Source organism: Oculina patagonica, chromosome 11 (assembly GCF_052425735.1).
Source record: "Oculina patagonica isolate OP01 chromosome 11, crgOcupat, whole genome shotgun sequence".
Classification (NCBI taxonomy): domain Eukaryota; kingdom Metazoa; phylum Cnidaria; class Anthozoa; order Scleractinia; family Oculinidae; genus Oculina; species Oculina patagonica.
In genome coordinates this window covers 13,046,256-13,068,817 of record NC_135768.1, presented here as the reverse complement: position 1 = coordinate 13,068,817, position 22,562 = coordinate 13,046,256, and the positions used below count along the sequence as shown (strand labels likewise).

General features: G+C 37.9%; 2 protein-coding genes across 2 annotated transcripts; one reads left to right on the top strand and one right to left on the bottom strand.

The window, feature by feature from the left end:
• The first annotated feature begins 778 nt into the window (after positions 1-778).
• Positions 779-22,464, top strand: LOC144630346 (broad substrate specificity ATP-binding cassette transporter ABCG2-like). The gene is made up of 17 exons (XM_078488702.1): positions 779-1,076; positions 3,236-3,483; positions 4,483-4,542; positions 5,241-5,355; positions 6,052-6,204; positions 7,574-7,731; positions 8,669-8,820; positions 9,310-9,408; positions 9,969-10,168; positions 10,408-10,473; positions 15,297-15,379; positions 16,208-16,297; positions 16,842-16,966; positions 18,970-19,124; positions 19,644-19,733; positions 21,027-21,097; positions 21,842-22,464. The coding sequence occupies exons 1-17, from the start codon at positions 1,068-1,070 to the stop codon at positions 21,984-21,986; spliced, it is 2,019 nt and encodes a 672-aa protein (XP_078344828.1). The 5' UTR covers positions 779-1,067; the 3' UTR covers positions 21,987-22,464.
• On the bottom strand, positions 10,793-13,486 carry LOC144630400 (collagen alpha-1(XIV) chain-like). The gene is made up of 3 exons (XM_078488767.1): positions 13,359-13,486; positions 12,167-12,438; positions 10,793-11,624 (listed from the first exon to the last, which is right to left on the bottom strand). Exons 1-3 carry the CDS (start codon positions 13,471-13,473, stop codon positions 11,217-11,219), a joined length of 795 nt encoding a protein of 264 aa, XP_078344893.1. The 5' UTR covers positions 13,474-13,486; the 3' UTR covers positions 10,793-11,216.
• Positions 22,465-22,562: the final 98 nt, after the last annotated feature.

Sequence of the window (22,562 nt, the reverse complement as noted above, 5' to 3'; positions counted from 1 at the left end):
AACCGGTCTTCTTTTTATCAGGGAAAGTCGAAATTTTGAAATCTGATGTCTGTGACACCAAGTCCATGACTACACACTGTTCATGCTCATAAATTGTATACTATTCAACTAAATGCATGCCATGCTCCAATGCTCAGAAACGCCAAAAAAGCCAAGGCTAAAAACAGGGTGGTTATTAGGTGGGAGTACATTATTTTGCAGTCTCCAAATGTAACATAACAACAAGTTTATTTTGATTCTTCCTTTAAATAAATGGACCTGATTCAAGTTCTTTATTCGCCGCTTTTTATAAGTTCATATAAACTCATAAAGGTAGCCTTCCCGAAAAAAACTACTCGCTGTTTTCTGTCAGACAAGTGGATCTATAAGAACGTATTTTTCAGATGCATTCTAAATACAAATAAACGTAGCCACAGGGACACATTATGTACCTTTTCTTCATAGCCTTAACATAGCCTGTGTTGCAGGCATCGCAAGGGGAGGGGATGGAGGAGAAAAAAAAAGATCGGGAAGAGGAAAAATCTCTCTTTCCATGGATAGCAAAAATCATGGACGGCGGAAAATTTTTCCAACTGGGGGGGCTGACTAGTGACTTGAAGTGGGGAGGATTAAGAGACTCTTCTCTTATTAATTCTTTATTTTTCGGTTTTCGGCTTCGCCGTCCCTGAAAATACTTCTATCCATACAGGTGCTCCCTGCCATTTCAATTCGCTTTTCCCCTCCCCCCCCCCCTCCACGCAAGTTAGCGGCAACATGACGACGAGGCTGTCATGTCGAGGACGTTGTCACACACTCCGGCGTTACAGTGAGGCTTCTCGCTCGTGTACTGGGCACAGCTGTCATTAAAAAAAACCTATTTCATTGCAACATCTCTAACAATATACTATGACAAATTTACAATCGGAAAACAAAAGACGAGAAACAATACTGACCAAGAATAATAACTCGCAAAACAATGGTTAATCAATGTGACGCCCCGGTTGTCACACCCCACACGAATGACTCAAGTTACCGTCACGAGTTTGTCACGATTATAAAACTGACATCAAGGTCATCAAGCGCCAGACATGCATAAGGTACGTTAAATTCAGTTGCCACTGGTTTTAGTATCATAATCACAAACTGTGGAATCCCGCAACTTATTTGCATCACGGTGGCTATTGTATCACATCTCGCTCCGTGGATCCAAAATAAATTGAGGGATTTTTGCTCCTGTAAGGCTTATTTATGACCATTTCTCCTCTCAGTCGAACTCAGTCTATAGTTTTATTTCTCGAATTCTCTTTCCAATTTTCGTTTACATTGCGGGTTTGAGAAATCGAGATTTCACTGTTTCGACTGTTTCAACGGGATGGTAAATTTATTGTCTTTAATTGTAGTTACCGTATACAGTAAATATCTGTGTCGTTACGTAACGTTTGGAATATGAAATTTAATTTAATTTAACTCTATATAAAGCTTGGATACGTAATCCTGAAAAATGTCTGAACTTGTATCTTCTTCATTATTCTTCTCGTTCGTTTCGTGGACTATAGAAGGGTTACCTAAAGCCAGCTTGTTTTTTGAGTTATAAGCATGCAACATGATGTAAGAGTGCTGAAACAGTTTAAAATGTTGCTATAGTAATCTGTTACCCAGCCTATCAAGTAAAATTAAATACGTATTTTCTTGCTTAAAGGCCGGCCTCGTTTAAACGCCGGGTCAAAACTGCTAATTTTTTAATAAATGTCGGGGCATTTGATCGAGGTCCTGGCGTTTATTCAATTCCAGCCATTGTCATTTATGAACTAAAAACTTTATATCCGTAACATTTACTTGTTCCCATGTTGTTCATATTGTTTTGGTTCTGTTTATCACAAATCATGATCGCAATGTACCATATTCAATGCTGTAACCCTTGGTAATAATCATCTGCAGAGACCCAGGGACAGTTTGTCCGTGTGGGACAAACACTGGCCCTAGGCATCGGAGGATGGGTAATAATGAATCAACCCCGGGGGGGCTACTCAAAAAAGTTTTATACGGGGAGGCTCCGCCCCGAGGTCCAACCCCTTACCCTTTTATATACCATTTTGACAGGAAAGGCACCCCTTTCGTATACCTTTCACTGCGAAAAGGTACCCCTTTCATATAACGAAAAGACATGACATATGCCTAAAGCAGGAAGTCTTTATGTTATTTTTACGAAGAGTTTAACAAATTTAAATAATACAGCCTTAAGGTGCGTTTGTTCGAAATATTTTAATTGAAGACCCTTTAAAAATACCTAAATAATCGATATCCTACCCTTTCATATACCTAAACTTGTGAAATCCCTACCCTTTTATATACCTGAAGCCTGAAAAAGGCACCCCTTTCGGGCGGAGCCTCCCCGTATAGGCCATTATAGGGAATACCCCCCCGGGGAATCAACTTGAAAAATAACAGAAAGTTTCACTTCCTTAATAAATGCTGGGCCCCAATTAAACACCGGCTTCAAATAAATGCCGGGTCCACCAGACCAAGTTTGAAATGAATGGTGGGGGCGTTTATATTGAAGTACAGCATAACTTGATCACCAATGATCCCCCCCCCCCCCTCCGCCTGGCTTACCTGGTAAATATAGAGGAGTAATCGATGTCACAGATGGCACATGGTGAAACATTTTAGGCTGTACTAGTGTATCAGCAGGTACCAGTCATACAGGTTCTACATAAAAGGGATATTTTTACTGGACTGCATAACTGAGGTTTTGCATGATCACATTATTAAAATAAAGCCATCAAGAACATGTACTGAAATAAACATTTTTGAATGTCTATCAATTAATAAAATGTTGTAAACAAGTTAAGAACAGGATTTTGTAGAATTCTCCATTGCTTGCCAGCCCATGTCATGCTTTTGTACGTTCACCTCAGATGTATTGTAACACAAGATGTTTGTAACACAAGACATATAGTACCTTAAAGTGGAAGTTAACCCTGACGTGTTAATTAATGTATTTGAAATTAACACGAGTTGGAAGCTCCTTTTAGCAGTGCTAAAAATTAATACATTCATTTGACACTTGAATAAAGTGATTTATTTTTTTCTCTTTTAAATTGACTTTAATCTTATAAAAACAGGCCAACAGCTGTCTGTTATTTTTTCTGTTCATGTACTCATGAAAAATTTGACACCATTATGGTGACATTGATCCTGATTGCACTATGTATGAAAATGATTTATTCTGACAATTGTTTTGTGTTTCAAATAGAAAAATGATATTTCCTGCAGTGGAAGGAGGCCACTTTTACATGCTGACTCTATTGAAGATGGCATTGAGGATAACAATACCTTTAAACATGAACCTGTAGGGCGAACTTCAAATTCAGTGAGCTACTCATCATCATTTGAGTCAGGTCATGACAGTGGAACCGTGATCTCGTATCACAACATTTGTTACTCAATCAATACCAAGGTGAAGAGAGTCAAAACAGAAAAGCAGATCATTAAAAACCTCAGGTGGGTAAAATAATATTAAATAGTTTTCAATTCCATTTAACAACAGTCACAAAATGAATGAATCTACAAATTTCAAATGGATAATGGTGATCTGTTCATAACAGATGAGAAAGTCACCGTCAAAGACACTATTAAAACTAGTGGTGCAATTAAAAAAAATAAAATTTATACACATTTTTTTATTGTTTTATTTTTTTTGTACACATTTATTTATACACATGTTATCTTAGAAGGCACGGTGGCCTAATGAAAGTAAGCGTGTCAGATTTCGGATCAACAGGTTCAGGTTCAAGCCCTGGCCGGAGCCGCTGTTTTATGTTCTTGGGAAGACACTTAACTCTCATAGTGCCTCTCTTCACCCAGGTGTATTACTGGTTACCTGCAAAATAATGCTTCGGGGAGGGGGGTATTCCTGGACTAGCATCCCATCCAACAGGAGTAAAGATTTCCTGGCTCCTTAATGCTACTGGCTTGGCTTGAGGCTTATCTTCTTATATAATCTTAGAACCTAAACTTGTGCCCAGTTGAGGCCAACAAATGTCAAAATTGAAGTTATAAAAAGTCAACTTTTTAAATTTTGGAAGAACTTTGTGGTGAATATACATCATAAACTAGGTCAGTGTATTAACCAGTTTGAACGTGCCAAAGCACAGAGCCTTGATATGCTACAGAGTCTTTGATGTAGCATGTTGAAACATGGACCAGTAATGGATGGCTTGCACTAATCGATTATCTTGGATCTGACTTTTTAAATTACTATATAATAAATAGGATGGCAAGTAAGAATGTCCTAAGAACCCCTTATTAATTCAAAGCAATAAAAGCAATTCTTCTTGTTAGTTGTCTTTTCAGTATTTAATTAATATCAATATTATTATGATATATAACAATGCAAATATATTTTGATACATCAGGTAATTTGTCAGTAAGTTTGTTTCCCAAATGCCATTTAATTACCAGTTAATTATTCTTATTCTTCTTCTGTTGTGTTGTTTGAAGTGGTATCATGGAACCAGGACTAAATGCCATACTTGGACCTACAGGGAGTGGTAAAACAACGTAAGTCTGACAATGTGCTGCATGATTTCTACAATGTAACTTTCTTCATCCTTGGCTCTACTGTAATACTTAGAATCTTTTTCTGTTAATGTTTGGTCTTTTAGCCCCGGGGGGAGGGGGGGCACTCCCATATATGAGCCATATATATATCGGTATGTGCCGCTGTGAAGGGTATCATTTTCAAGCAGTTTAGACTGGGATAGGGTATAGAAATCAGAGAGAAACTGGTCAGTGGTATAGAGAATTAAGTCAAGAATAGGAAAAGAAACTCAGAAGAGAAAGAGGCTTTCTTAATGTTATTAAAAAAATTATTTTAAACACTAAGAGTGATTAAGTTCTAAAAAAAAAAGCAAGTCTGGGATAGGGTAGTTTTTCAGTATCTAGCCTAGTATAGGGTTGCAAAATCAGCCTAAGATGGTCTGGTATAGGGTAAGTGTTTCAGAGTCCCAGTGGTACACCCCCACCCAAAAGTATTAAGGGTACCCCCCTGGATCGTTTAGGGAAGCTATATTCTGGATTAGGACTGTGGGTTAAGGGAAACAGTCATCACAGCTTGTGATATCCTTTCTGAACACAATCATTTGCTCTGACACCATCTTCTATGTGCACTTGTTTATCTTACCTGGTACATTGTAAACATAAACCATGTCTGAACCAAGCCAAAAAAACTAATTTTCAATTTGTTTCTAATTTTTAAGGCTTCTCGACATTCTAGCTGGACGTAAAGATCGCAAACACTTATCGGGCCATGTCCTTGTTAATGGAGTTGAGCAACCCAGAAATTTTAAATGTATCACAGGATATGTTGTACAGGTTTGTCACATGGAGTCAAACCCTATCTTATGGACACCTACTTTAATAATATTAAAGACGCAGTTTTTAATCACAGTTTTAAGCTTGTGTGAATATCTCTCACCCATAGACTACCAAAGATTGTTTACATGTAACTTCGTGTAAATAGGATTACCCATAGATTACCTTATTGTTACTTATTTTGGCGGGCACTTAATTTCGCGAAAATGGAACAGGAATATTTCGCGAGACTTAATTTTCGCGATTTGGCCAAAAATACGTAATTAGCATAATAAATACAATAGAGATCGTTTAGAATTAATTTTCGCGGGTCTTTAATTTCGCGATTTTCAAAAAATCGCGAAAATCGCGAAAATTAAGTCCCGCGAAAATAAGTAACAATAAGGTACACGATCATTTTTGGAAAAAAGAAAGATATTTCTTACAGAAAGGAGATTTTTTTTGAATACCCAATTGTTTATCCTAATCCTTCCCTCCCCCCACCCCCTCCTTCCCTCCCTCCCTCTGACTCTCTTCCTAGGGTTCTTTGTCGTTGCCACCTCAATTTCTTCCTCCATCCTTGTCCTCTTCATTTCCATCATCATACCCACTGTTAATGCACCTGTATGCTTGTACGTCTATATCCATGTGCAATGTAATGGCAATAAAAAGAATATCATTATGATGAGTGGGATTAATTCGTTGTTCTTATTTCAGGAAGATGTTGTGATGGGTACTCTGACTGTGAGGGAGAATTTGCATTTCTCAGCAGCATTACGACTTCCAGGCAAGCTTAGCAAATATGAACGTGAAGAGAGAGTGGATGCAACTCTGAGTGACCTGGGATTGTTTCATGTAGCTGAATCAAAAGTAGGTGCTTTAATCCATAGAAAATAAGTTTGCTTGTTTCGTGTGAGGAATACCGGTAAAATTTTTGCGGCCGGAAGTTTCTTCTCTCCTGAGCTGGGGTCCATTCAAGTTTGCAAAATTTTGGTTGCAGTGATTCGGGTTTTTTACAGAGAAATTGTTGCTTTATATCACAACTTTGTCAGATAAACAAAAATGCCTGCTTGTACGCTGGTGAATAAGTGGCCAAACTTTTAAAAGTACGGCAGCCCATAAATGCAAGATAAAATTTATAAACTCAAAAATCACTCAAGCTTAAGCTACAAAGTTTTCGGCTTGATCGGTTCACCAAATTTTCTTAGGCATGTTGCTCCGCTCGCGCGCGCTTTCGGCCAAAAGTGAATTGACAGGTCTACTGACATACCAAAAAACACCAAATACTGGAAGAGAACTGCAGGAAGACCAGTTTCTATCATTAAAGGAGAAGCTTAAAACTGTGTTCAGAAAGTTTTTGCAGGGGAGCTCGTGCTTCCTGCTTCCTAAATATTAATTGTGCAAAAACAAAGTGATCAAAAAGCAAAACAATTGCCCCAGCTTTCTGCCTTGACAAATTGATCTGCTCGCCACTGACACGATATTTTGCTCAACTTCGTCCAACTAAAAACACTTTCAAACCTAGCAGCTAAACAACCCCGAAGCCAGCAACAAAAATAACTCTAAAGCCAGCACGTAGTAAACGTTCAGCGATAAAACAACTGAACGCAACAAAAATAACTTTGACAAGTTTGACAAAATTCTACAGTTAAAGTAATTTTTATCCTAGCGACAAGTAATTTCGAAATCGATAACAAATCAAATATGAACTTAACAGCCAAAAAAATCATTTTGAGCCTTGTGAAGAAACAAATCTGAAAGTGGTGAGCGACTTTCTAACAGACTAAAAATCTTGCTCTTGCTCCTAAGCAAACATGTGCATGTCAGTGCTCGGTGTGTGAAGTCGTCGTTAAAAATTAACAAACGTAACAGTGGCATTTTGGTATGAAGCTGAAGAGGATTTTAGCCCTTCCTAAAGTTTACACAAGTTTGATTCGTGCTTGTTTCAGTTAAGGATCGGCACGAACTAACCTTATGGAGGGCATTTTTGTGTCACGGACAACGCAACGTGAAAAAATTGGCAATTTTTTCCAAGTTTGTCGATCGTAATCTTCGTCAGTCAAAAACATCCTTGTTTATTTTCGGGTCTTAATTACGCCTTTGGTGTTCTTCCATGTTAGAAAAGTGTTATTTTGAGGTTTCCTTCAATTGATAACTAATCAAGAAAAATGACTTACATAGCTCCTTTAAGTAACAAAAACTTGGTTTCCCTAGCTTATCATTAACTTGCCTGTTGCAGGTGGGTAATGAGTTCATCCGGGGTATATCAGGAGGAGAACGAAAGCGCACTAACATTGGAATGGAGTTGATTATGTCACCATCTGTTTTATTTCTTGATGAACCAACCACTGGACTCGATGCATCCACAGCTGTATCTGTTATTCAACTTCTACAGGGGTAAGGGAAGTTAGCACACATTTTCTAGACCGTTTTTGCCTTTATGAGCTCATAAAAAGGTGGTACATAATGCCATCCAACCAATAAAACAAATGGGTTTTTTGGACCAATTTTTTAACCAATGCTGACTTGGCTTAGGTGTGTTTTCCTGCATCTGAGGCATCGGCTTCATGTTTTCACTCTCAATTTTGATTGCTTCATTGTATCATTTGTGCTTTACATTTATGACAATCATCGGAAGACCTTTCCACTTTCTTCTGTTTACACATTTGAATGAAAGCAACTCTTGATGTACAAACGTATCCCGAGCAAAGCTTGCTGCGATTTCTCGGAATTCAGTACACTACGCAGTGTTTCTTGCAACTTATCTTACGACAACTTATCTTGTCATTGTAAGACAACTTACACACATTTTGTCTTTCCCTCATTACATGTAAGTATTTTGAACCTAGTGAATGCGTAAATGATTTATTTACCCACATAACAGAAAAATGCTCTCAAGAACTCATTATAGAGTGTGCCTACATGGAGATCGCATTGGAATTAGGAGTGTTTGTTTTTGCAGAAGGAGGAAAACCTGAGAACCTAGGATAAAGCCCTCGGAGCAAGGACGAGAACCAACAACTTACTCAACCCACATATGATGCCAGGTCCGGGAACCGAACTCGGGCCGCATTTGTGGAAGCCTCGTGCTCCCACCACTGCGCCGCCCCTACTCACCCAATACAGAAATATGACGTTTAGTCACTTGTATACTTATATCTTGTCCAGGACATACCATTGCGCCCCTTTGATTTGACATATTTGACTAAGCTCAACAAAATTTTCCGATCACTAATTGTGTTATGACAATGTGTATACCCGGTATGTTGTGTTCCTTGTTGTGACATTCAAAGTGGCCTTTCACATTAAACTTACCTTTTTGTACATTTTGTAGGCTTGGTCGTCGAGGTAAAACAGTCATAATGTCCATTCATCAGCCTCGCTATTCCATCTTTAAAACGTTTGACACCCTTTCACTGTTGTCCAACGGCGAGTTTGTATACCAGGGCTCCGCAGCTGAGGCAATCAAGTACTTTGAAGATATAGGTAAAGTTCTGGTAGGAATTTGCCAGTTGGCAGGTTTGTACCGTGAAACATAGACCGACTGACTGAAAGACTGCCTGCGTGACCGACCGATCGATTGACCCACTGACTGACTGCATGGCTGACTGGATAAGGATTATTTGTGGCGCAATAATTGTTCAACCATCTTGTAACAGCAGACTTTTAATTATTATGCTACGCTGGTACTACTATACATCTACTACTAAGAAGAAGGAGAAGTATAAGGAGAATACAAATTAAATCTTTATAATATAGTTAGAACATAAACACAGTTTGGTCAGGTTACCATACATGTTTAGAAAATAACTGCACAATTGTTGTTTAGAAAATTAGGCCATGGCACTATCCTGTACGAAAAACATGTCTTTTAAGATATTACTTCAGTGCTCGTTTTCTCCTGGTGCCCACTCATGTATCTCTTCAAACGGTAAGCTGTTTTCACAATATTTTAATTTTGTTTTGAATTTTAAGGTTACATATGCGAGGAACACAACAACCCAGCAGATTTCTTCATGGATGTCATATTTGACTCAGAGGCGGCACAAAGACATTCTCTTAGTGACAGCTCAGGTATTGCCATCCTTCTAAGTAGATTTAGTTCACACTGTTTCGAGTTCTTCTAAGCCAACTGAATAATTGGCGTATGTTAACTTAACAAACATGACGACCTCGTACAAGGAGTATGTTCCGTGTGGATCAGCTGACTCATCAACTGTTCATCAGGTCTGATATTAAACTGTGGTTTCTATAATATGCATGAAACTTTAAGAGTGTTGCTACAGTTGAATCCCGCGGCCAACTCGAACCTTTTTTAATTCCCCTCCAGGTCATCTTCTCACTACTGAATGTTACCCTCGATAACTTAAACCTCCGCTTACTCGAACCATTTTCGATTTTCCGTTTTCGAGTTAACGGAATTCAACTGTATTACCCCTGAATGGGAAGCAGTCCAATTGTAAAATGTCTTAATCAAGAACACAACACAACAACACTGGTCAGGGCTTGTACCGGACCGCTTAACAATCCTGGGTCCAACTTGCTAACTATTAGATCACTCCGCCTCTTTAACGGTTTGGAAGAGCCTTCTATAAACACTTTGCATCCTTATTAAAGATTATTGTGTATTTTAGAAACGACGGTGCTGTCACTGGAAGAGGGACATTCTTCGCTAAAACATTTTAATTTGCCTGAGATGTATAGAAATTCAGAATATGCCAGGAAAATTCTGCAGACTACCCAACCAATTTTGGAGGAATTTTCAACTAGCGTACGGACAATTGGATCTTCTAATGAGAAAGAAATTACTTATGCAACTTCTTTCTTCAGTCAGGTAGGAACTGAAATACTGTCAGTTTCACTGCAGGACTATTGTCATAACGGTATCATTGTTTCTAAGGTGCTATTGTTAATAAAAAGTACCATTGTTGCTAAGAAGCCATCTTACTAGAGTACCATTGTCATAAAGGTACCATTATTGCTTAGGCTTAAGTGCCCTGTTACAATGATCAAGCAGTATTGTCAGGCATCTTATATTCTGTTCCTTGTTGTTTTGTTTGTTTGTTTTTTCAGTTGGTAACTGTTTCTGGACGAGCAGTAAAAAACATCATCAGAAATCCACAAACTTCCATTTTGCAGGTGAGAGTAACCTAGTTCTCTTTCTACTGTTAGAGCGGTTTTCACTTGAGTGTCGAAAGTAAATTGCGTTTGCTTTGGTTTTGCATAACTACACTTAGTGATTGGCTCAAAAATCTCGCGCCACTTTCTCAGCCAATCAGAACTAAAACCAAAACCAATCATGACTTGCTCGCGCACGTTTTTCCGCGCTTCGTGCCAGCTACATGTATTTGCTTCGAGTTTTGATTGGTTCACTTGATTGTCTGTGTCCTTTGTGATTGGCTAAAGCAACTACTTTGGTTTTGGTTTTACGACACTCAATTGAAAACTGCTCTACCTTCTCGTAAAACAAATCTTACTGAGTATTTCATACAAATCTCTAGAAATGTTCACTATGACGATGTTTGAATTGACTGCACCCAAACCTCCTTAACCGACATCTCTTCAGGCACTAATTAGTTTCAAAACATCTACAGCAAGCAGTCCCGACATTAAGCGTACGAGCAGGCTCACATTTAGATTGGGATGACACGCAGGAGCGGATTTTTTCCACCTCGCTAGTGCTAGCTGGTAATATGATGACACGCATTATCTGTAAACTCTGTAGGAGTTTTGTTAAAAGTTGAAATATTCCAACCTCGTTCCCACCCTGGGAACGAGGTTGGAAATATTCAGCCAAATATTGCTCAGTTGTAATGGACACAAAAAGTAATAAACATCACTGGTGTTTTTAAGCTGTTCACGTTTGCTAACCTCTACCGATATTATGGCACAAAATAATCATCTTGATAAACGATGTGCGCAGCGATCCCATCCACTAGCTTCTTAAATGCCGCCATATTGGACACACGGTAGAAATGCACATCAGAAGAACTCGGTATCAAAAGAAGCTCTTCAATCCTGGGAATCCTGTGACCGACAGCAACAACAAACACCTCTGGCCCCAGTGTTTTAATTTGCACAGTCGCCCAAATCAGTCTCTGTAGCTTTGCTGTGTCGTTCAGGCTCCGCTCACATGGTCCGTCAGTTACAAGTAACACTCGCTTACGGCTACCGTCACGCACGCCTGAGTCACGGTTCAGTAAAAGCATGTTTTGTGTCTTTTTTAATGCATCCAAGGTGTTTTTCTTTCCTCCTTGATATTGAATGTGACCGAGGCTTTCAATGGCGACCTGGTAAAGTATGTTGTTCACTTGTTAGTGATGCTGTACTGATAAAAGCAGTAACTCAGTGAAACACACTGCAGTTTAGAAATAATGAATACGAAGGTACTTTATAATAAACATCGTGCACGAATTTAGTCAATGGCTGAACTTGTTTTAGTATAAATCAAACACCAGATACAAGGCCGGATCCAGGAAATTAGGGATGCGGGGGAAATCAATACAGGAAGGAAAAAGGAAAAGTCATATCACCGTCATATCAATGATTGCCTGTCTATTACTTGTCAGTTGTTTACAGCAAAAGTATGTGAACACTAAACTGTCTGAATTTCATCTGAGTAACTGAATTTGTAAATGTGCTTAACACAAAGGAGAATTTACTTACATGTTAATAATATTAAAGATGCTCAAATAAAGTACTTTAAAAAAATAATAATAATGAATTCCACTGTTTGGAGGTAACAAATGTTTTTGATATTGTATCCAAGTTTGTTACTCGTATATAGAGAGTTCAGTCAAAGAATAGAAATGGCTGCCAACAAACTTTTTACCTTGGACGAGTTGAAATTAAAGTTGAGGACAGCATCAGTGCCGAATGATACTGCAGCAAACTGTGTGTCAGGATCGAACCTTTCCACTAAATTCTGAGCTGTAAGCAAACTAAGGTTGAAGTTTGCCCGGGAAATGGACGAGGATGAGTCGAGGATAAAAATGATGTCGTAATAAGGAATGTATCGCTTGCCTCTTGGGTAGTCTTGTCGGTCGAGAAAATATTTCATTAGGTTATCCCTGGTTACTTGTAGTGAAGGGATCATCTGAAAACCTTACAAAACGAAAACCAAAGTGCTTCAATTAGGCACTTCTAAAGTGTTTTAATATTGGTTTTAATTTTCTTTTTCTTTTTGATTGTAGATAGATAACAACTGGCTCATTGCCCTTGTTAACATTTTCAAAACTCCGGCGAAAACAAGCCTCGGGTTTAAAGCGAGTCGGTATATTTGTAAATGTGGGACTGAGGTATTATGACAGGCTCAAAGGCTGACCTTTTTTGTGAAATTATCTGATCAAGTATTAAATGGCATGAGAAGAAAGAACGTTTTATCATTACCATGTTGTATTAAAATGTATGAAGTAGAGAGCAGCTTTCGTAGAGTAAAATGAGTAAGGTATATGTGTAAAGTAAATGTGTAAGGACGGAAGCAGACTGCATTTCTGGTGTTAGAAATGGCTTTGGAGAACAGAGTGTCTCGATGTTACTGTAACAGTAACATGGATTTGCGTGGTCCTGCAAAGTCTGCAAAGGTTGATAAGCATGTGACACAACGGTTATGCATTTGTGAGTATGCCAAAAATTCGGACAGAGTTTTGAAGTAAAGATTTGTTAATGTTGCTAACTCGGCAGAAAATATCTTGTAAAGAAGAAACTTAAAACTTCGGGTCAAGTTCTTTTTTTAGATAAACAATTAAAAATAGCATGTTTCATGTAGGTCCGTGTAATGGTTGGTTTGATAATCTGGTTTACTGTTGTGTGCATGAGCAAATTGGACGTATAGGGGTAAAAAGTTTTTATTTTACTTTTTGCATCACTTATGTGTAACACAAAGAACAGTGCAATTACCGTTTGAACTGTTTTCAGCATTCTACAGTGACCAAGTAACGAGTAAAACTCACAGAGTAATGTTTTATAACCCAGTAATTATGTATTTGATGATGTATCCTTTGTCTAATTGTGGAATAACTTACTTTCATAGATATCCTCCTTTGTCTCCCAAATCGTTCCTTCCCCAAAACAAACCAAAATTAAAAGCAGAACTGCTGGGCTCAAAATAAGATTCTTCATGATTGGAGCTTTAGTCATAACCAGTCGACGACTTCTGTGACCCTATCTGTAAACAGTCTTGGTATTTTATAACTAAAATAGCCTGACGTCTTATCTTTCCTTCTGTGTGTTGTAATCATCGATAGCAGGGATCGATTGCAAAAGATTCATTTCATGTTCATTTCGTTATACTTGCATGTGCAAAAAAAGAAAGAAAGGACTTAAAACGGGATTGATAAATGGAATTTGTTTGAAAACGAAGGCATTTGGGGACGCACTCAGTGTACAGAACAAAACAGAACAAAACTATAGTCATCGAAAGAACCCTTAACCTTATGGTTTTCGCTGTTCGCAGACAAGCAAAAAGATTAAGGGTAGATTTAACCCTAAGAATTAAGACCTTTAGGTGTGATTTCAACACTCAAATTATTCAATCAAATTACGATATTTTGCTAGGAATTGACAAAAGGTTATTTTTTACAGTAAAATATTACGTGTTATAAAACAGCTTTTTCCCAATGATACGACTAACTGAACAGCTTTGTTGACTTTGTAAACTTTGTTGGACTTGGCATTTTAGAACTGTGATAACGTGAGATATGACATATTTTAGTGAACCAGCACAACTTGATAAGCTCGGCTCTTTCTTGGCATTTGTTCCAATTAAACAGATGCGTTGGTGTTCGATATCATTATTGGGTCACTATACACACTGACAATAGTTTTATTAACACGAAATCGGCCTTTCTAGGCATTGTCTCAGGTTTTTAAAGATCCCTCGACTGCAAGAAACCCGGGATAGCCTAATGAAATATTATCTCGACCGAAAAGACTTCCCAAGAGTTAAACGATTCATTTTGCTTTAGACGGGCAAACTTCAATATCACTGTACTTACACCTCAGACTGTAGTGATCTTACCGGTTTCCTGCAATAACATCAGCTGTAACATCCGGCACTGACATTTCAGAGATGAAATCCATTGGCAACAAAACAACAAACAAGAAAGCCACGTTTTTGCATTCGACGAAAGAAAACGCTTTTTAATCTCGTACAAACGGAACATTTTGAAATTCGGTGGACTGCTTGGGAAAAACAGAGCGTGGCTAACCACAGTGCTCGGCATCCCCATTCCTTAGCAGGAAGCCATGCCTCATTTGGGGGCCTATTCCAGTAGCAACCTCAAAATAGAGCCACCAGACGGATGCCGGGAACAAAAAGCTAGAGAAATATCAGTTGGACCTGTCATGTCCAACACGCAGATTCAACAGTGTCTTGTAGCCGTCTAATCGCCAATCTTCTTGCTCAAAGCAACCCCAACAGTCAAACACCAAATGTCAGACATGCTATCAAAACAACGGCGCCCAACCTAAACCGGATAAACACGGCACTGCTTGGCCCTTGCTCCTTTCTTTACTACCGAAATTCCCTATTTCGATGGCTCAGGCACCTTGCTTTGACAGTTGAGAGTTTGACACAATCTATGGTTACTTCTAATATTACAGTATACTGCTTTTGCAGGCCAAATTTTAAAATATGTTCTTGCATTTCCCACCATTATACCAGCTAAGTGCAGTGTTTCGAAATAAACTCTCCTGAGTGTGGACCGCTCATATAATGTTCCAACAACGATGATGATGATGATGATGATGATGATGATGATGATGATGATGATGATAACAGACTTAATAAAGCTACTAGCTTGTGGGCCGTGAACACGTGATCAACTGAAAATGGGCTGTGATTAAAGTACAAATTCTTTGAACAGTTGAATTGAAAACTTACTGCTAAAATCAGTTAAAAATAAATCCATAAAGCTGTGCAGTATTCCTTAGCTCTTACTTATTTATTTTCTGATCTGCAGTTTTTCACTATGGTTATATTTGGTCTTATTGTGGGTGCCATTTATTATCAAATGAAGAAAGATAAGCACGGAATACAAAACAGGTTGGTGTTTAATCAGCATTTTATTTGTGGTGTCTTGTTCCCTGTTTTCACCCTTTCTTGCACTTCGTTATGTTCGTTTCATTTTTAAGCGATGACGTCAGTCTATCGCCCTATGTCATGAGGTGCTCAGCGTGATCTGTAACAAATTTTGTTTTGCACGATTAAACTGAATAGAAGTAGAACAGAAGAACAAGAGATCAAGCCGCGAAAAGCACTAAGCAAAATACTCCTGAAAAACTAGAAAGGACTGTTACTAAATATAAACGAAAGACACAATATGTGTCTTTCATGAATTCAGTGAACAGATATGATCACATCTCTACATTTTGGTCTGTTTAAAGAATTATGAGACAACGCTTGACCTTGAATGTCGCTCGCGTCAAGTCTCGTATATCGTATATCGGATGTCACGCTACAATATAACGAAACTTTTTTGTTGAACAATCATTCAACACAGAAGTTGTCAGCTACTTTTAATTACAAAACGTTAATGTTTTGACAAATTTCCCCTTGGGAAACGTCATCGCCCCTGCATGCACTGCATTCCGTTTGTTAAGCGATGACGTCATCACTTTATGTCATGGGGCGAGAGAAGCACTTTGGTGCGCCTGCTAGTACAGGAAGGCGCACCAAAGGTTCAGGACAAGCTCTGATTTTTGCCAAAGCAGTATTTCTCTCAAAAAATATCTTCTTTCCAGGAAACACTGAGGGGTGTTACCGTGTAAGCACTTGAACAGTACAACTCATAGTGTATCAGCTTAGCTGGTATTATCTCATTGTCCAAATATTGTGTTTTTTGTTTCTTTGCTTGCTTTTTTCTTTTTGTAGAGTTGGCGTGTTTTTCTTCCTGGTGATGAACATGATATTTGGAAACTTATCGGCAGTGGAACTATTTATCAAGGAAAGACCACTATTCATGTACGTTCGTTTTTTTTTATTCCATTATGCTGATAATACGAGTACAATAAACAATTTCAGTTAACATCCTTAAAATCGTCATCTAAAGACTCAATTTTAACGACTTGAGGCGTCCAGTGATTCAGTTATATATGTAATAGTTTAATGTAAAATACTATGTCAATGTAAAAATGTCAAGTTTGTTAATGTAAAAATGTAAATACTATGTCATCGTCATACGTTTTAGAGTTTATGAACAACATTTTAGATATACAATATGATGGACTTGTTGGCCTTTTAAAATTTGAAGAGCTTCTGCCACGTATCCATTATATGTTTGGTTTATTTTCTTGTTTACACTCAGTTGTTGATGAGAACTCTGTTAATGACAGCCAAGAGGTCCTAGTTGTCTTCCAGTGCCATAAATTGCGTTTTTAAGAAATAGTGGGATAATGGCAAGGTCACAAAACGTGTGACCTTTTAAATATTTTAACTACTTTTTCTGAATAGTTTTTAAACTCAGTTTATAAAGGTTTTTACTTCCATTGCTTCTTTCTTTTATTAGTCACGAGTCCGCAAGTGGATATTATAGAATCTCGGTTTATTTTTTGGCCAAAGTTTTGTGTGATCTGATTCCAATGCGACTTGTTCCCATCACTGGATTCTCAGCCATTGTCTATTTTATGACAGGTATTGTACATAGTCAATATCAAGTTTTCAGTGTAACATTCCATTAACCACTCCATTACGTACTTCCCATTACTGGTCAGGTCCTAGTTGTTCCACTAGCTAAATCACTATCCAGTGGATATCTCACCGTAGTTTGTTATTATGGAGATTTATCCAATGGATAGAGTTATCCATTGGCGGACCCAGGGCCGGGGGGGTGGTTTGGTATGTACGAGTCAGTAAACTACAAGTATAACTGTAGTTATTACCCAGTACACCTGTGGAGCCCACCCTACAATGGACACTGATTCCAACTCAGTTGAACCTTTTGGGAAGTTCCGATTTATTTTTCTGTGACACCAAGATATTACTCCGCAACTATTTGAAATATATAATGGGAAACATTTTCACGTTTCTAAACCTTTACCCTCTTTTAGGAGTTTTGAGGCCGTTTCTTGGGTTCTTTCTTCAAACATGATTTCCATAATTGAAGAAAGTACATAGGACTCTGACTGAAAACTACCCCGTTTGTCTCAGTCTCTGGAAACAACTGCTACTTTTGCAAAGTTATATTATGGGAAGGAAAGGTCCAAAACCTGACATAATATTGTAGTGCATTGTTGCTTTGAGAAGTTTTACAATCGCAGAGGGTAATTTGTGTGCCTTTTTGCTTCTTTTCGTTTTTCTTTTGAGTTTTTCTGTTTCATTTTTAAGCGATGACGTAATCGCTTATTGCCATGGCACGACGGGCGCTTTTATTCTGTCGCGATCGAACAGAAATCAGTTTAACTTAAAACAAGAAAACGCCGCGTAGAACACAAAATCAAAATACTCCCGTGCAGTTAGAATGGAACACTAAATGTATAAACGAACGAGATAAATTATAAATGATGGGATCTATTAGATTAAGTAGACAGAAATTTCTAATGCTTATAATATAAAGGGCCGCTGTGAGCAAGAGACCGTTTGATCTTCTAGTGGCTGCCATCCTAGGTCCTTTCTTAGATCAGCAGATCTACTTCTAGCCAGACCTAGTGATAATTCTGGCTGCACGATTTGTAGTCTTTGTAATTTTGTCCGTAACCCTTTATCACTGTGTGCCAAACAGGCGAGCAGTAATCAATGGGTTGTATAATTGATTTATAATTGATTTAAAATCATTAGGGAGTATTCGGGTTCGCCTTAGGACACCTAGCTCAACTTTACTAAAGAAACATGCCTTCAAGTAGGTTTTCCGTGACACAGCGACACTTTTTTTCAACTCTTTTTGTATCTCCATCTTTAGGTAGGTCATGCGTGATTGCCTTCTAGGCACTCATAACAACTGAGGCGATTTGATAAATCTAGCTGTTTTAGGTCTTCATTCAAACAAGGGGTCGGCACTTTGTATACTGGTATCATCAGCATAATATTGGAATGGAATAAGTTAAGAAAGGCAAATCATTTTTTTAGGGGCCAGTAGGCCTGAGGGACTCAATATATTTCACGGTTGGATTGTTCGAAAAATCTCAGTAGGTTAAATTTTGCTATCTTTAATCCTTAGGTCAACATTTAAAACATGGTTGGCTGTTAGTGTGAGTCGCTGGTGTCTGGGTTCTTCTTTATTTGGGGAATTCGAGATGCGCGTTCTGTCGTCATCAGTGTCAATATACCAATCTCTGTTGAGACAACTAGGAAATCTAAAAAAAGAAAAAAAAAAAAACTGGTATGCAATCTACAAGAAAAGAAATGCCTGTGTTTTGTACTGTATTTTTAATTTCAGATCCTAACTATGTTATCTATTTATACAATCACTTACATTCTTCTTATGTTTGAAAAATGTAGCTGCAGTTGGATAACATCTTTTACAGGTGTCAGCTACTTTATTTACTTTAAGTTTTGACAATTTCCTCAAAATTGTAGACCTTGTGAAACGTCATCGCTTTTGCATGCATTGCGTGCCGTTTATTCTATTACGATGTCTTGATACACGTGTAATGTTTTGTTGTTACAGGTTTAATACTGATTTTGTTTTCGTGTTACAGGTCTGGATCCTGATGCCGACAAGTTCCTCATTTTTACTTTGACACTACTTTTGACTTCTCTTTGTGCCTGTAGTGTCGCTTTCTTTGTCAGCGCATGCGTACGGACATTTGCTATAGCTAACCTCCTTATTGCCCTGCCGTATGTTTTTATGATGGTATGTCAATGTACTTATTGGTTGTTTAATATTTTAAACTGTTTTGATTTGAGTTTCAATAGCAGTAAGTTATATTTATCAACTGGTTAGCATTGCTATTATTGGGCCAACAAATTCTTAAAACGTACTTCAACACAGTCATAATTGAGATGTCGTTTTGGCCAGTCGGCAATTCAAAACTTAACCTAACCTTTATTTGGATAACATGACTTTTCCTTACTGGACATTGGTTACATGACCGGACGAGTTCTGAACTTGCAGCCGTCGTGTTGGGCTCTACTGTAACTTTGCTTTTGGTTTACCTACAGAGGTGGAAAAGTTTTTCCTAAAGATAAAGTTTTCCAATGTCGACGTACGACTTGACCTGCAGCCTACTGTGTCATGATTGTCATTATGATTCTCAGTGGAAACTCTTTTCTTGTTATACGATCTTTATAAAATTCTATGAAATAAACAAGTTCAGTTATTAACTGAGTTGTTTTAAGTTGGAACCGTTTGTTTTTTTATTTTTTGCTACAGGTCTTTGGAGGTGTGCTTGTAAATTTAAACTCTGTCTTAGATTGGCTGTCGTGGATAAAATACATCAGCATATTTCGATACGCTATAGAGGTAAAACAGCTTACGTTATATTCTAGTTTTAGAATAAAAGTTGTTCAGTTTTATACGCCTATCATCAAACCAAGCAAATGCAATTACCGTCAATGCCATGAAATTGATCATTTTGTCGGTTTACCGGATTTCCATAGCCAGTTGAAATAAGTAAATTTATATAGCGCCTTTCCAAAAGTTCTAAAGCGCTTTATCGAGCTTTACAAGGTGTGAAAAATCAATAAAAAGTCAGATAAAATAGATACTAAACCGCAACAAGAAAAGTAACAACTTAGTTGAAACTTCGATAAAATTGCTGTTTAAAAAGGTAAGTTATTAGATTTAAAAGAACTAACACTATATACGTAATATGTTATTTATAATGAAAAGCTTCGTGAAAGTTTGATTCTAACACTCTGCTCTTTCATCACACCTTGTGGCATAAGTAGCGTTGGGTAACAATACAAAAAAGTGATACCAACGCATACAGAGACTAAAATCAAATCATATTCCAACTTTGTTGCCTTTGGTTTCATATAAAAAGCTTTTTAGGATTTTTCTAAAAACAAGGGCGTACAGCTCTTGGCCGATAGAAGTTTACCCACGTGTTGAAGCTCCAGGGACGTCAAATAAACACTTTTCCACGGGAATTTTGGTAACTCAGCACGTATGATTTCCAGGACTTTCCCAAAAACTTTCGGCCGTTTTCAGTACGAAAATGAAGTTTATTCTTTTTATCACTTCATCGCGGTAATACGTTCAAGCATCTTCTCTATCCATCTTGAGACAGGAGTGTTGTATCTGGCTACGGGCAGCCAATAGCGCAGCCATTGCAACGATTCACTTCATTCAGGCCTATGCTTTATAATCTCTCTTCACCAAACTTATGTCACCAGGTTTTAGTGTTTTGTTTCCTTAACAAAGTTCAGGGATCGATATTTGGGTCACCAGTAATCAATACTGAACTTTGGAAAATATAAACACCAAAAATGCAGAGTTTTCAAAAGCTGTCCAACCACAACATCCAACTGGCGGTTTTTGACAATTTTTATTTTTCTTGTTTTCTCTGTTACATTGTGCACAATCTTCATGACGGGCTATTCAAAGATTACTACTCCTTTTCATTTACACAATCTGTTTTTATTCCACCATTTCAAAAAGGTGATTCTATTCTTTTCATCGAGTTATGTAGTTTGAATGTTGGGGAGTATTCTTAAAGTTACAATTATTTGATGACGATACTTTCTAGATGTAAATTTTTGTTTCGATGCCTAATTTTAATTTAACATTCGATTTTTGCTTACCCCATTTTAGACACTTGAAATAAATGAACTTCATGGAATGAAATTTAATTGCACCAGGAATGATGTTATCACCGGACAATGGTATGTATACTATAACACATATGCCATCCTCCAAACGTGCCGTCTCGGTGATTAACCCCAAAAAAAAGAACATGGGATAATATCAGTTGCTTTTCCTTAATAATTTAACAATAGTTTATATTTTTACCTTTCATAGCTCTGATTAGTTACCTGACTGTATTATTTTAATCTGTTTGATTTTCGCACGTACATAATTAAACAAGCGTGCTAACAGTGTGCTAGCTCCTAGGTGTTACGTTGTTAAACAAACAATGACGCTGATGATATCAGATCCATGCCGTAGCCTGCCTGATAACCAAACATAACATACATAACATAACTTTATTTTCCCCACAACTTTTTTACAGGATATTTAAAAGAATCTTTTTATCTTAATTTACCGTTTGGCTTAGATCTGAAAATACAGTTGTGTTATTGTTAATACACTGGATTCAAGACTGATCAGTGTTTTTGAGGAAGGAATTTTTCTCTTTAACTTATCTCTATCCCCACCCAGATATTTTGTTTCCAGTAAATTGTTAGGACGACTCGACTAAATACTTCGGATGAACTTCTCAAACCAGGGGAAGTACCTAAGTTGCTTTCCTGAAACAAAAATAGTGCCAGCCTCTTTCGTCACTAGGGATCTCCCACCACGCACTTCGCACAGGTGGCGACAGACAGAGGCGTGGCTTCACCTTAGCACATTACAGGATTTCAATGTTGGCCCTGATTTCTTTCTTTTGCTTTCTTTTTTGATTGAAGCGTTGGTCTTGGAGATGAGTACTTGGCATTACAAGGCATTTCTGTGGATAATCTGTGGTACAATGAAATCGCCCTGGCCTCAATGACTGTTATTCTCATGATTTTCACATACATCGCTTTGAGGCTTATAAAGAAGGAGAAGTGATAAACTTGTTCTTAGCATAGCATGTTATTTGCATTTGGTTGTACAATGAAAATGCTCCTACTTTGCAATACTTTAGTCATACTCCTCCATGGGAACGCTTCGTTAGCTCACTGGGACACAGAAATAAAAACAAGCTTCTAATTCGCGTGAAGATTCCTGCTCAGCCAAAGATGAATCGTCGAATAGCAAGAAATTTAATATACCAATGGAAGGCAGCCAGAAGGACACGAATTTATAATATTTACGATATTATACATTGTGCTGCAGAGATTTTAATTTCCTGCTGGTGTTTCGATTTTGTTGACTGGTAGTGAGCTTATTTTCGGAAGGTGTGCCAGAGGTCGGTCTTAAAACAATAGATAACAGGTCACAACAACGCTCCTGCCCCTAGAAGACACTAGAGGTGGTGTTTACAACGGTCGAATGAAATAGAGGTTCTAGAGAGGTAGTGGCTTACTGCCAGAGGCATACGTAGTTATTTGACAAGCAATTTGAGGAAAGAAGAGGTGCGATGCGGCTCAAGAAGGATTCGACTGGAAAGTGAAAATGACACTCAGCGAAACTGATGCAATAAAC